Source organism: Danio aesculapii, chromosome 11, assembly GCF_903798145.1.
Source record: "Danio aesculapii chromosome 11, fDanAes4.1, whole genome shotgun sequence".
Classification (NCBI taxonomy): Eukaryota; Metazoa; Chordata; class Actinopteri; order Cypriniformes; family Danionidae; genus Danio; species Danio aesculapii.
This window is the reverse complement of record NC_079445.1, coordinates 21306128-21321179: the sequence shown is the minus strand read 5'-3', so window position 1 is coordinate 21321179 and position 15052 is coordinate 21306128. Positions and strand designations below refer to the sequence as shown.

Below are 15052 nucleotides of genomic sequence, written 5' to 3'. Positions count from 1 at the left end.
AGTCGGGGCAGCTCTTTTCAAAGGAATCAAGTCCTCTGGGAAGGTTAGTGTTTCACCTCAGTAACATTACATCATACATTAAATGCAGATAGGTTAATGTGGTAAATATATTTCAGGTGGTGTATTTCACAGCTACTTTCCCTTACATCGTGCTTTTGATCCTGTTGATTCGTGGTGCAACTCTGGAAGGGGCGAAAGACGGCATTGAGTTTTACATTGGCTCACAATCAAACCTCACCAAACTGGCTGAGGCTGAGGTCTGTAAACATCTTAACACATTATTGTTAGGGCTAGGGGGATATGACAAAAATCTCATATCAAGATATAAGTCATCTTTTATCCTGATAACTATATACAACACGATATAACAGCGGTTCTCAATCCTGGTGCTCGCGGCTCCCCGCTATGCATATTATGTATATTTCTCTTATCGCTTGAGAGGTTTGTTCCAGTTGACCGTAAGACCCCTGCAAAGTGGACATACTGTAACAGGATATTCTGGCGTAATTCCAGTTTGAAAATGTGCTCAATTTAATGGGTAATGTGCGCAGGACGTGACTTTAATGCTAATCACATGATTATGGTTTAATGACCCTTCAAGCTACTGTAATAATTGAAAATGCTGTAGCTCTGGTGGTTAGCACTGTCCCCTCACAGCAAGAAGGTTGCTGGTTCGAATCCCGGCTGGGCCAGTTGGAATTTCTGTGTGGAGTTTGTATGTTCTCCCCATGTTCATGTGGTTTTTCTCCGGGTGTTCCGGTTTCCCCCACAGTCCAAAGACTTGCGGTTTAGGTGAATTGGATCAACTAATTGGCCTTAGTGTATGAGTGTGTGTGTAAATGCGAGAGTGTATGGGGGATTCCCAGTATTAGGTTGTAGCTTGAAGGGTATGTGCTGCATAAAAAATTTGCTGGAATAGTTGGCGGTTGATTACAATGTGGTGGCCCCTGATAAATAAGGGACTAAGCCGAAGGAAAATGAATGAATGAGTTGTGTAGCATGAATCTTTTTTCTAGTTCAGATTATTTGCTGTGTGAATGGGGCTAGAGAGAAGTGAAGACTATGTAGGGGACAATTCGATCTCAACACAGTTCCTTCTTGGAGCTTTTACCAAAAGATACTGTACGTGCAAAAGTAGCAATTTGGTGGAATGCAAAGACCAGGATTGAGAACAACTGTGATATACACTACCTGACAAAAGTCTTGCCGTCAATCCCAGTTGTAAGAGCAACAAATAATAACCTGACTTCTAGTTGATAATTTGGAAAAGTGGCAGAAGGTAGATTTTTCCGATGAATCATCTGTTGAACTGCATCCCAATCATCACAAATACTGTGGAAGAGATATTGCAACCCACATGGACCCAAGATTGTCACAGATATCAGTCAAGTTTGGTAAAGGAAAAATCCCGGTTTGGGGTTACATTCAGTATGGTGGCATGCTAGAGATCTGGATGTTAACATCAACAGCCTGAAGTATCAAGACATTTGTGCTGCCCATTACATTACAAACCACAAGAGAGGGCAAATTCTTCAGCAGGATAGCACTCCTTCTTATACTTCAGCCTCCACATCAAAGTTCCTGAAAGCTAAGAAGGGCAAGGTGCTCCAGCATTGGCCAGCCCAGTCACCAGACATGAACATTATTGAGCATGTCTGGGGGAATATGAAGGAGAAGGCATTGAAGATGAATCCAAAGAATCTTGATGAACTCTGGCAGTCCTGCCAGAACACTTTTTTTGCCATTCCAGATGACTTTATTAATAAGTTATCTGACTCATTGCAGAGATATATGGATGCAGTAGCAGTTGGTAAATTAAGCGTAATCTAGAGGCCTTTGCCTTTTAAATAAGCCACTTCTGATACCAAATGATAATCTAGAGGTCAAGTTATTATTTGTTGATCCTAAAACTTGGATAGACGACAACACTTTTGTCAGGTAGTGTAGTAATATTTTGTAAATTGAATAAAGGAATAGTTTATATTTTGACCACATGTAAAGAACTATTTAATTTTTACATTTTAAAGCATATTCATATGTGCGTGCTCATTCATATGTGAATATATTTATCACTTTATTTAGAACTTCAGGTCAAATGTTTGATTTAAAATGTAGAAATTTTTAAATAAATAATAAAAAAAAAACACTTTCCAAAAATTAATGATTATAAGTCCAACATAAAAATACAAAATATTGCTAAATGAAACGCAAAATAAACAATGTACATTCAAAATCACAACTTTTTCGCAATTATTCATGTTATTCATGTTTCTGTCCGCACCCTTGTATATTGGCTGGTGATATTGCGCTCATATAAATTGTATTTTTGTGACACAACAAAATAAATGACAGAGCATAACATGAAACAATAGACTTTTTATTTTGTCTATATAATATACAATGTCATATTGTACAGCCCTACTTATTGTTGATATGTACAACAAATACATCAAAATTAGATGGTTAATGTAGTCAGTTTTCTCCGCAGGTTTGGAAAGATGCAGCTACTCAGATCTTCTTTTCTTTGTCCATCGCCTGGGGTGGTTTGATGGCTCTGTCGTCTTACAATAAGTTTTACAATAACTGCTACCAAGACTCTATTGTGGTCTGCGTGACAAACTGCGGCACCAGCATCTTTGCTGGTTTTGCCATCTTTTCTGTACTTGGACACATGGCGCATGTCTATCAGAGACCAGTGTCAGAAGTTGCAGATGCTGGTAAGATCTGAAATGCAAATAAACTGATTGTTTTTTTAACAGAGGTTACAAGCATGTGTTTAGATGCCAAATTAGAAGAAAGACATTCTGCCATATAATAAAAACATAAAAAGCATAAAAAGTCTCACATACTAAAGTCATAATTATGAACTCAAGAAGTTAAGAAGTCATATGACCTTAAAAATCAAATACACTGTAAAAAAAAGTAAGTCGGGCAGCACGGTGGCGCAGTGGGTAGCGCTGTTGCCTCACAGCAAGAAGGCCACTTGTTCGAGCCCTGGCTGGGTCAGTTGGCATTTCTGTGTGGAGTTTGCATGTTCTCCCCGTGTTGGCTTGGGTTTCCTCTGGGTGCTCTGGTTTTCCCAACAAGTCCAAAAGCATGCGCTATAAGTGAATTGGGTACGCTAAATTGTCTGTAGTGTATGTATGTGAATAAGAGTGTATGGGTGTTTCCCAGTGATGGGTTGCAGCTGGAAGGGCATCCTCTGTGTAAAACATATGCTGGATAAGTTGGTGGTTCATTCCGCCGATTAATAAAGGGACTAAGTCGAAAAGAAAATGAAATTAAGTAAAAGTAAGTTAACTTGTTGTAGCTTGGACCTGTTAAGTTGATTTAACAAATCTTTATAATTACACAGTTCATTAACCTAATCATTTTAAGGCAACAGGTTTACTCACTTTTAAAAATAAAGTCAACTAATTTCTTTTTACACTATTATTTTGTATCAGTAAGTCATAATTTTGGCTTAGTAAATTAATATTTGACTTTTTAGCTCATAATTATGACTTAAGCATGTCTTAAGACTTGCTTAAGACTATGCATGTTCTTTACATAATGGACTAAGTCATAATTATGAGGTAGTTATTTTATAATTTTGACTTTTTAAATCATATGATTATGACTTTTAACGTCACAAATATGATAATTTTTTTTTGAAAATTATATTTTAAAAAATCATAATTTAACATTTTGTGTGTTTTTCCATTAGAATTTTTTAATCTAATAATAATGAATTTTGTCACCATTTCATTTTTTTTTCATCAAGTTTATTTATAAACTAATTTCAAGAGGAGCATGTGCTTACGATTGATCAAGGCTGGTCCCACATTAGCTATCACATGATTCACCAATCAGATGATTCCTAAACTCACTTCAAATAACCAGAATTTTTTATTTCAGCTATCTTGGCCTTGAAGAATCCCCCCTTCCACCCCGACTCCACCTCTTTTTTCTTTAATAAGGCAGCACAGCAGCCCAGTGGCTAGCACTGTTGCCTCATAGCAATAGCGTCACTAGTTCAAATCCATAATAGGCCAGTTGACGTTTCTATACAGAGTTTACATGTTTTTACCGTGCTGTCGTGGGTTTCTCCCGGGTTCTCCGGTTTCCTCCCACAGTCCAAAAAACATGTGCCATAGGTTAATGAATCAAATTGACACTATAGCCAAGCTTTTATCCAACAGTTTATCTCTATACAGCAATAAGGGAAAGTTATTGAGAGCCACCTGAGCTCAAACTCCCCTCTCGCCCTGCAAACAGGAGGGAGCTCAGGGCTCTCTCCCAGGACAGCTTGCCAAAGTCGCTTTAAAATCAAACATCAGCTAAGTGTGAACTCTTGAAAACAAATAATAAATAAATAACCTTTATGGACAGTTTATTTACCGTGTTAAGCATTCGTATGAATAGCTAAGTACAATTTATGTTTCAGGTTTTGCACTGGCCTTCATTGCGTACCCTGATGCCCTCTCTAAGCTGCCCATATCACCACTGTGGTCAATCCTGTTCTTTTTTATGCTTATTACTCTCGGTTTGGACTCCCAGTTTGCAGGAATAGGTAAAGAAAAGCTTATAGAAATATATTATAAAATAACTATAATAAATATAACTATAAAAAAGTGTTTAAATGTCTGCTGTGTCTACAGAGGTGATCAGCACCTGCCTCCTGGATGCCTATCCCAAAGTTTTGAAGTCTAAACGAGGTCTTGTTACAACAGCCGTCTGCATTATTCTCTTTCTGCTTGGCTTGCCATGCGTCACCAGGGTAGGCAAACCTTCACAATGTTACACTAAAAATATTGCAATCACAAAAAGAAGCAGTGTGAAGAAATACAATGTTAAAATGTTACGGCTAAATGCTTAAATGCTAAATTTAAATTTGCTAAATGCTTACCAAATGTGAGCCTCACAAATACTTTATCAGAACATTTGAGGTGGAAATGTCCAATAGTTAAAGTATGTGCAAATTTGTAATGAATACGAGTTGAATTATCAACATTCACGTGCAAGCAGTGTCTCTAAAATCACAAATATGCACACAAAAAAAGGACATTAACCTAGATTTTAGCATTTAGGGGCAGCAAATGAGCTTCTAGGATTAATGGTTAACATGGGTCAAACATGAGCAATGTAAAATGTGACATGAATAGCCCATGGTCAACTAGATAACGCTTGAAAAGCACTCAAGGGAAATCTGCTTTAAAATAATATGTTAAAAAGATGTTTACTTCTTTTGTTGACAGGCAGGAATATACTGGGTGAATTTAATTGACACATTTAGTGCTGGATGGATTCTCCTGGTTGCTGGATTACTAGAGGTCTTCGGTCTGTGCATCCTGTATGGTGAGTATAAAGAGCTACAGTATGGAGAAAATGTCATCTTTGCAGGATTTGCAGTTTAGTCAAAACATCTGTGTGCTTCAGTAAAATATTAGTTTTCAGCTTTTTTTTGATCTACTACTGATGTTTCATCCTAATTACAAATAATACTTATGTTTTGCTTCAGAAGAGTTAGAAACGCACACAAATTAATCAATCACAACAAAAGAAGATGTTGTTATTGTCCTTTTATGCAAGAAATGTCAGATCAAATCAAATAAATATTTAAAATAAGTGTTTTCCCAGCTAACAGTTTAGGTTATAAAACATTCTAACATTACAATTAAATCATATGAAGTTGTTTTTCTCTGTTCTTTAAACGTCAAAATGTTTTTTTTAGATTATTATTTGGTTAGAATATCATTTTTTGGTTATAATAATGTTATTCAAAATGTTTTCATAACATTTCTCATTATGTTTGCTTTCAAAACATTAGTTAAAACATTCTCTGATTTTTTTTGGGTTATAAAATCAAAACATTTTCATTACATTTCAGTTTCATGTGATAATAATGTTTTCAGAGTGTTATTTAAAACACTATTTGATCATTCTATTCACGTTATATTAATGTTTTCAGAATGATTTCTATCAACATTTCAAGAATGTTCCAGAAACGTTATTTTAATAAAGTTGCATGCTAACATTTACACAACTTTAAAAGAATGTTACTCAATGTTCTCTGAGCAATCCCTGTTAGTTTGCATCAGACGACCTTTATATAAAACAGATAGCATTTTTCTCAAACACACACATTAACAATACCTATTTAATGTAATACATCCATAGAAACTAAGAAGCTAAACGCTAGAAGCTATGTTTTTCATAGCTGTATTAGAAGTATGAAATATTTGCTATTCTGCACTGTAAATATGTTAATCTAATTCTGCTCTTAAAGAAATATTTGACCTTAAATGAAAGTATTCTGTTGCTACAGATTGATGGCTAATACATTCTTATCTAAAATGCATTCACTTCTCAGGTGGCAATCGCTTCATCAAGGACATTGAGATGATGATTGGGACCAAGAGCTCCCTCTTCTGGTTGTGGTGGAGAGCTTGCTGGTTTTTCATCACTCCAGTAGTTTTGTCTGTATGTACACTATTTTAAAACATATAAATATATATACATATAAATTGTACCTAAGAATTATGTTTTTGCTTTCTCTTTTCAGATTATTCTCATATGGTCTTTGTACACTTTTACATCCCCGACATATAGCTCAGTTGCATACCCAGATTGGGGCATTTCTCTGGGCTGGTGTATCACTGCATTTAGCCTCATGTGGATTCCAATTGTTGCTGTCTGGAAAGTGTGTAAAGCGAGTGGAGGACTGTGGCAGGTAAAGAAGGATGTTTGTGAAAATTATATGTTGCTTTTGCTCACCCTCAGGCAATCCAAAATGTGTAGAACGTTTTTTCATTCTGTAGAATATTAAAGATGATTTTTAAAACCCAGGTTCATTGGAAATACATGCTTAGCATACATTTTTGCAAAACTTTAGCACATTGCTCCTGGTATGTTTCATTGCACATTTTCAGATGACAAATCCACTAGAGGGTGCTGTATACATTTTGCCAATCTGAAATATATTACTTGAGATACGTTTGTTGTACGTTTCAGATACACATCCTTTTTGTTCATGTTCACAAGAAAGTGGGGTTTGTACTGATCACCTAGCAAATCACAGACCTAAACACTTCTCTAAACCCATCTAATAGTGCTTTCAAAAATAAATGTAGAGATAGGTGTAAAAGATAGGTGCAGATATATTAGATTACAAATAATAGGCTAATATATTTCCTTCCACCTATTTTTATAAACATTTTAGATATGCTCATAAGAAAGGCTTAATAGAAACATCAAAAGGCACATTGTAGGGGGAGCCAACAGTTTTAACCCAATATTGACCGGGCTGTCAGATGAAGAACAGCCAAAGTCAGAGATTCAATAAATAGAAAGTTTACAGTAGATACAACCTCAAAACAACAACAATTATACTCTCACATCACTTCATTAACTGCGAATATATGAACAGATGCAAATCTGAATATGATAGAATACCTTATTTGAAAAATAAGCAAACATTTTTTATCCAATATGAAAAAGTTCCTAAACTGCGATGGAAACACATTTACTGAATAAATGTCTTGTGATTTTGATTTAACTGATCATGTGAAAACAAAAATTGGTATAATGTCACTGTATTAATAGACATACCAGTGGACCCACCACATTGCACAACATCTCAAATGTTATTTTTGTCATTCTAAAACCCCTTAGCCAAAGTCCATCATCATAGTGATTTAGGATTTTTACCTGGCAGAAATGTCTTGAGTCTCACGATACCACATGCACATTGCATCTTGTCTTTGTCTTCTGAGCAAGTCATTGTAAAAAGAAAAGTTGACTCAGGTTAAAATTGTACGACAACTTGCTGCACAGCCTTTTTTTGAGTTGACTCAACTTTTAACCCAAGTACTATAGTCAACATGGTTTAATGAAAATCATCTTTTGTAAGCTGTTTGTAAGGTACAGTGTGTCCACAGTCATATTGGTTTGATATAAACACAATAAATCTCTTATTTTAAATTTCCAGACGTTAAAATGGGACCCAAATCCCTTCCATTTTGGTTGACTGACAGCCCCGTATTAACATGTCTCCGCAGTAAGGCGTATAATCATATCAACAAGACAGGACTTGTGCAAAGCAACTGGGATTACAAAATCTGTTCAGCTCGCTGTGATCATCAATCATCATCAAATGTGATCAAGAATGAGTTGAATTACGTGAGATAATTACGTGAGATTTCAAGTCCATCACTGTGCTATTTATCTGAAGCAGCCGAGGCGGAGATTGAGGCACACTCTGACAGGCACGTGGGAACGGTGGGTGGAGAGAACAAGCATTAAAGGCACAGACAACAAAACCAGCTACATTGTGTCCAGAGCAGCAATCCCAATATTCTGAAAGCTATAATAAATATTCTGATGGGTGTTTTGAGCTGAAACTTTAGAGACACATTCTGGAGACACAAAAGATGCATCTTAAATCTTAAAAAGGGGTTAAATAGGTGCCCTTTAAGTTTAGTCAACTAAAAAAAGCTGTGCAGCAAGTTGCCTTACAATTTTAAGTTGAGTCAATGTTTTTTTATAATAAAAATTGTTGTTTTTTTTTACTCTCAATGTGCCAGTAGCCATTACCTGGGTTTCCATCACGTGTTAAAGACATTTAGAAATATCGCATGAGAAACAAGTGATGGAAACCCCAAATTTCGGTCCCTTAATCCCTTAGTTTGCACATTTTTTTACGCTTGCTTGGGGTTTTGTACTTGTGCGTATAATGGCAGATGGAAACATTTGCCGAATAAACTCTGACGTAGTGAACCCTGATGTTACTAGATTACCAATACTATAGTCAGCCGCTCTAACAACTTGATGGAAATGCATTTGGGATTGTTTTCTTCGTTTTTGTGAGCTTTGAATAGATTTGCTTCATGTTAGGATGCAAACATTGCTAATGACTTGCATCTAATGAATCATCAAGAACCAGTTAAAAATAATCTTCAATGGTCTCTTTTGAAGAAATAGTCATCTTTGATGGCCTGAGGATGAGTAAAGTACCAGCACATTTTCTTTCTTATTTTTTGGGTGAACTATTTCACCCAAATTGATGGTAATTCATTAAGATGGTATATCAGTCATGTATTGTAATCCTTCCTCCTATGCTATTTATTCTAATCTCATTTAATTTTTGTTTTGTCCAGCGTATCAAATCTGCCTGCTCACCTACAGAAGACTGGGGTCCTTACCTGGAGTGTCACAGAGGGGAGCGCTATGGTACCAGAGGAGAGACTGATCCAAATATATTTGTAATCTCAAACAAAGTCTCTACTAGGCTGTAAAATATTTTAGTTCGAACAAGTATTTGTACATATACTGTATACATATGTAGCACACTTGTCTCCATCTAATTTAATGCACAAGATAAACATGTTATGTATATACTCATAATCCTTTTGTTTGATATTTGAGTTGCTCCTTTTTTTGTGGATTTCATTTTCTATCGCTTAAGGTGTTTACATAAATCTTTTTAGGAGCACTTACTGGACGACTGAATTATTTGTGTAATGGTTTTAAAGTCCCCAAGAAATCAAAACTAGCCATTTGATTATGTTAGCTCACATGGCTAGTTTTGTGGTGAACAGTTTATCTGTGCATGTCATTAAGAAAAAAAAATCATATATTTTTGTTTTCACTTCCTGTTTTTTTTTATTTTTCAGTTAATTTGTCAGATTACGTTTATCTTAGGAATTGGGCATGGCTAACATATTTAACCACACTGCTCCAATCAGTTTTGTCAACAAACAGAAATGCTAAGGAGGAGGTATCTGTTGTTGTAATAACTCTCCCCAAACCTTTTTCCCGATCTTTCTGAATGAAATGCCTACTTTACTACATCCATTCAGTTTGCTCTAGAAAAGATAAGCCACGCCAACTGTTTTGTCTTTAATATTCTGTTGTCACAATATGAAACAAATAACTGTCGCAGCTGTCGGTTCATGGGAATTAAGCTGGATTTGTTTCTGAATTTACTTTACCAACCCAGAGAATAAATTCCTTCAAAATATAGAAGCTACAGTGGCAGAGAGAGTTTAATGCACAGCAACTTAAGATAACGCATGCATCAAAACAAACACTAGCAAATTAGAAAACATCTTCATCGGTTTGACAGCATGTGTGCTGCAAATCCTCACAATGCAAACACAAATAGAAAAATGTGCTGCAAATTTTCGCAACACAAACACAAGGAAAAAAAAAACTTGCTGCAAATCGTCACAACGCAAACACGAATAGATAAACACACTGCAAATCTTCACAATGCATGTAAATACATGGACCACAATGGACATACTTCAAGTAGATAAAGTGACTGAGATCAGTCAAGTTGTAGGTGAACTTAATGTGAGTTTTTTGTTTATTTTAACACCCTGATTAAAGGATTTCTTTGTCTTTTTCATATTTATTAGCCTAAATAAATTAATGATTAACTGTGAATCATTATTAGATAACTGAATTAACTTATAACTAATATCAACTAAATATGAGTTCAAGGTTAATGAAAATAAATTCACATTGCTTCATTGTTAATATGAGGACAAAATAAGTTGCAGATAAGAATAACAACCTATTTAAAAAAATATGCAGGCCCTTTTAGCAGGCTGATGATGGAAAGGACAACATTCAGTTATTTCAATACAACATGCTAACTTCAGTCAACTTTTTTTTCATGACTTCAGTCAACTTTTCACAATGTGCATGTGCTGTGAGGATTTGCAGTGTGTTTTCTTAATGTGTATGTGTTGTGAAAATTTGCAGCACAATTTTCTATTTGCGTTTGCATCGTGAGGCTTTGCAATTCGTTTTGTTATTTGTGTTTGCTTTGTGCATTTGCAGCGCATGTTCTTCAATCCTAATTCTTAATTTGCTGTTTTTTTCTTAAGTTGCACCACGTTAAGCCCTATCAGCCAGAATAGGGTTTGGCTGGAGACCGAGTACTGATGCAAGTTCAGCTGCATGCAATGCGCACACCTAACCACACCCCTAACCCTACCTCTCACAGTGACATCCCTAGCTCAATTGAGTACATTGTGTCTGAGACTGCATGCTTAAGATTGGGTGTCTCAGCTTACAAGTCTGCAGTCAGATACTATTGGCTCGGCCACTGTAAACTTTTCAGGATCAAAAGTTGTCAGAGCAAAGATCAAGATCTCACAATGCAATTTAAAAGCATAAATAAACACAAAACAGCGATGAACCACGAGCTACATGAGCTAGAACTGTTAATTACAATGATTTTACAGTATTACTCTACTGTATTTGTTAGATTCACTCCAAAATGATAACTTACTACCTATTTACTCACCCTTAAGTGGTTTCAAACCTTTATGGGTTTCTTTCTTCTGTTGAACACAAACAAATTAGAAACAAGTGATTGAAAGATTTTTAAAGAAAGCTGAAAACCTGTGAGCACTGACTACAATAGTAAGAAAAACAAATACTATCAGAGTCAATGGTGAGTAAATGATGACACAATTTTCATTTTTGGGTGAACCAGGGGTGTAGATTTGGCATGGACGGAGGGGATGTGTCTCCACCAATATCCAGCAATTACTGAAATGTCCCAACCAAAAATTTTATCACCTTCAAAATAAAATAATGTTCCATCAACCCTTAGTAATCTAGACATACAAAAAGGGTAAGTCATGTCCTCTTCTCGGGTCCTTCCTCCCACAAACACATAACAGTGTGATTGGCTGGGCCTATTTATGCTGTAAACTGTAACTATGTTTGGGTGTGAGAAGCGCCAAAAAAAGAATGTTTTCCAGTCCTCCTTCACTGTGCAAGATGTGGACATAAGTAGCTACTTTTCAGAGATTCAAGTTTTTAAAGTCAAGTTCGCTTGGAGTCCACCATAGAAATATTAACCAATGCTGTGCAATTAATCAAAATTCGAGTTTCGATTTTGGCTTTCATGATTATGAAAAATAATAATCAGGATAAATCGGTTAAATTGCATTAGGTGCCTCTCTAAATTTCTCTACTTTCATACCTCCTCAAAGCCAGATTGCAGTAAAATCATGTCAGTTGACTTTTGCATCATGGGATGTGTTTCATTAATTGTCATTTGTAAGCATTTAAAGCATTTATTCATGTTTTGAAAAGCATGAAATAAAATTTGTGCTTTTCTATGCATGCGCTATAGGAATGCATGTGCCCACCAATGTCAAGAGGAAATCTACACCCTTGGGGTGAACTATCCCTTTAAGGAAAGACCTAAGAATTGTATCCTCATACTAGATGTTAATATTAAAGGGACAGTTTATCCAAAAATGAAATTCATCATTTACTCACCATCTACTTCTTCCAGACAAGATATACTGAAGAATTTTGGCGAAAATTAGCCATTGACATCCATAGTAGGAATAAAATGGAAAGCAATGGCTGTCTATTCAACATCCTTTCGGTATATCTTCCTTTGTGTTCAACAGAAACTCAAACATTTAGAACCACTTAAATGTGAATAAATGAAGAGGAAATCTTCATTTTTGGGTAAACTATACCTTTAAGCAATAGGGCATCAAGGTGGCACAATGGGTAGCACCATCGCCTTACAGCAAGAAGGTCTCTGGTTTGAGCCTCGACTGGGTCAGTTGGCATGTCTGTGTGGAGTTTGCATGTTCTCCCCATGTTTTACCCGTGGTTTCCCCCACAGTCCAAAGACATGCAGTATAGGTGAATTGAATTAGCTAAATTGGCCGCAGTGTATGTGTGTGAATGAGAGTGTATGGGTGTTTCCCAGTTTGGGTTGCAGCATGATAGGCATTCGCTGCGTAAAACATAGGCTGGATAAGTTGGCGGTTCATTCCACTGTGGTGACCCCTGATTAATAAAGGGACTAAGCCGAAAAGCGAATGAATGAATACCTTTAAGCAAGTAATGCAGGACAAACGACTGTACCTCTGAAAGCAGCATTTACTTAAACAGATCACTTGGTTATTGTTTCATTATAAACAGTGAAATTATGTTTCACACCACAGAGAAAGTAACTATAAAGAACTGATGCATATTTGATATTTGAATATGGCACTAAATGAGCATCACACACATCACGAGAGCCGCACCTGTGATGCAAATACAGTCATTTAAATCTCTTTTAGAACAAACAGCTTGTCATTGAAACTGAGTGAATGAGCAGAGGAAGTTAGGGCCGAGTAGCTATGATATAATACAGTACATACTGATTTTTTAGATGAAATCAAATTTACATTACATTAAACCAGGCATGTCCACTGACCTAAAACATCAAGTTGGATCGTGTACAGTATAAGTTGAAACTTGGTTAACTTAAAATAAACATGAAATCATTGTCATTGATCATTTAAAAGCTCTTTTGTAAATGTAATCTGATCCAGACACACCAAAAGGGGCACCTCATCTTACTTGCATCAAGAGGGTATTGTAATGTAAATTTCTTGTGTTAAATTCAGTATTTTCTGATTCTAAGTCAATTATGGTACAGTGGAACTTACCATATATGCTTATACATTTGCAAGCATATAATAACTTAAAAAGTACAATGTTAAAGATTATTTATAATAAATCCTAATATTGTAATAACTTACAAATGATTTATAACCTATTTCACTGACACCTTCACTTCTGTTTGTTATCGAAAGCATTTATCTTTTGTTTATGTGTGAGCATTGTGTAATGCAGCTGCTGCTGTTGTAATCAGTTTGTTAACATTCAATTTAAGTTTCTTTATTTTTATCATTAAATATTTTGCCATTTGAAAATATCTCATTGTGGTTTAAGTATAATCATGTTTTTATCCTCCCTAATAAAATTCCTTCATTGAAGACCAATTCTTATTTACAGCCAACAATCTTCCTAGGTAGAGTACAATGTTTGTTTTTACATTATAACAACAGTTTGTATTCTGTTATTCTGTGACTGTTTGTATATAGTCATCTGTGGATAAAAAAAATCCAAGTTTTCCCCCCATCTCTCTAGTTTAATCTCAATTAAGCAGTATTTAGTATACTGTAAATACAAGAAGAACCGACCGCTCCAGAGCACTATTTTAATTTCATCCTTTTTAGCAGGCTATGTGATAACATAACTATTATTTCATTCAAATAAGAAATGAAAGAAAAATTGACCACATATCATCAGCGACCTTTATGAACACCAATCTGATCTTTTCATAGAACTCGCATGAACCTGTTTACTGATTCACTGGTGAAAATTTTAAGTTTGAACAAATGAATGATACTGATTAGTGATAAATGAATACAACTGAATTGCTTTTGCTGCTAAATAGTGTAATTAATTAAAAAAATTAAACTAATTAAAAAAATTAAAATACATAAAAATTACAAATCTCACAAAAATAAATAAAAAAGGCAACACACTTTTATGATTAATAGATTTGAAGTGTTAAAACTAATTCTTAATCAAAATTATTAGAACTAATGAAAACGACAAAAATTTGACAGTAACATTTAGTGATTGTTTCAGTGTTTCAGGCAGTTTCAATTGTTATTTTAACAAAATTGTATCAATTTATATAAAAAACAAGAATAAAATAATATGGGAGGACTTTTAAGAGCAAATGTGTCAGCTCACATCATGCTAGAGAAAATATACAGGTACTAAAATGAACAATTGGTTCAAGAAAGAGCTTTCTATTGGTTCTTTCTGTCACCTCATTGACTATTTAATCAACCATTTTATATTTATAACGTGCTTGTAAAATAAAGACTTTTTTTTACCCTAAAGCTACACTGTGCACATTGAAAAGTGTAGCCCAAGTTGAGGTGAAGATTGAGAGTGTGAGCAGGAACCCTGTGAACTATGGCTGCAGTAGCACGCGTGCCCTCTATGGCCAGTCACGCTGGCAGAGGTGTGGCGCCTTTTCACGCTTTCAACACAGACTCTTCAAAACACGGGGCCATCTTGGGGGAAGACAGCCCGCTGTGAAGTTCACACAACAGACGCTACATGCTTTATAACCCGCACATAACAGCTATAAGTGCATCTAGACACAACCGAGAGCAGCGCCCGTATAAATCAACGGTTGTTTTTCAACTTCACAAGGCCCTTTTCTCGATGACAG

General features: G+C 35.5%; 1 protein-coding gene across 1 annotated transcript in view; it reads left to right on the top strand.

The window, feature by feature from the left end:
* Positions 1-9569, top strand: part of slc6a14 (solute carrier family 6 member 14) — a 21846-nt gene extending 12277 nt beyond the window's left edge. Inside the window, exons 6-14 of the mRNA XM_056468131.1 lie at positions 1-43; positions 117-257; positions 2489-2717; positions 4427-4552; positions 4641-4759; positions 5238-5337; positions 6353-6462; positions 6545-6712; positions 9138-9569. The exon at positions 1-43 is cut by the window's left edge and continues 90 nt beyond it. Of these exons, the coding sequence (XP_056324106.1) occupies positions 1-43; positions 117-257; positions 2489-2717; positions 4427-4552; positions 4641-4759; positions 5238-5337; positions 6353-6462; positions 6545-6712; positions 9138-9275 (1174 nt within the window). The 3' untranslated portion in view covers positions 9276-9569. The remainder of the gene's footprint in view (positions 44-116; positions 258-2488; positions 2718-4426; positions 4553-4640; positions 4760-5237; positions 5338-6352; positions 6463-6544; positions 6713-9137) is intronic.
* The last annotated feature ends 5483 nt before the right edge of the window (positions 9570-15052 follow it).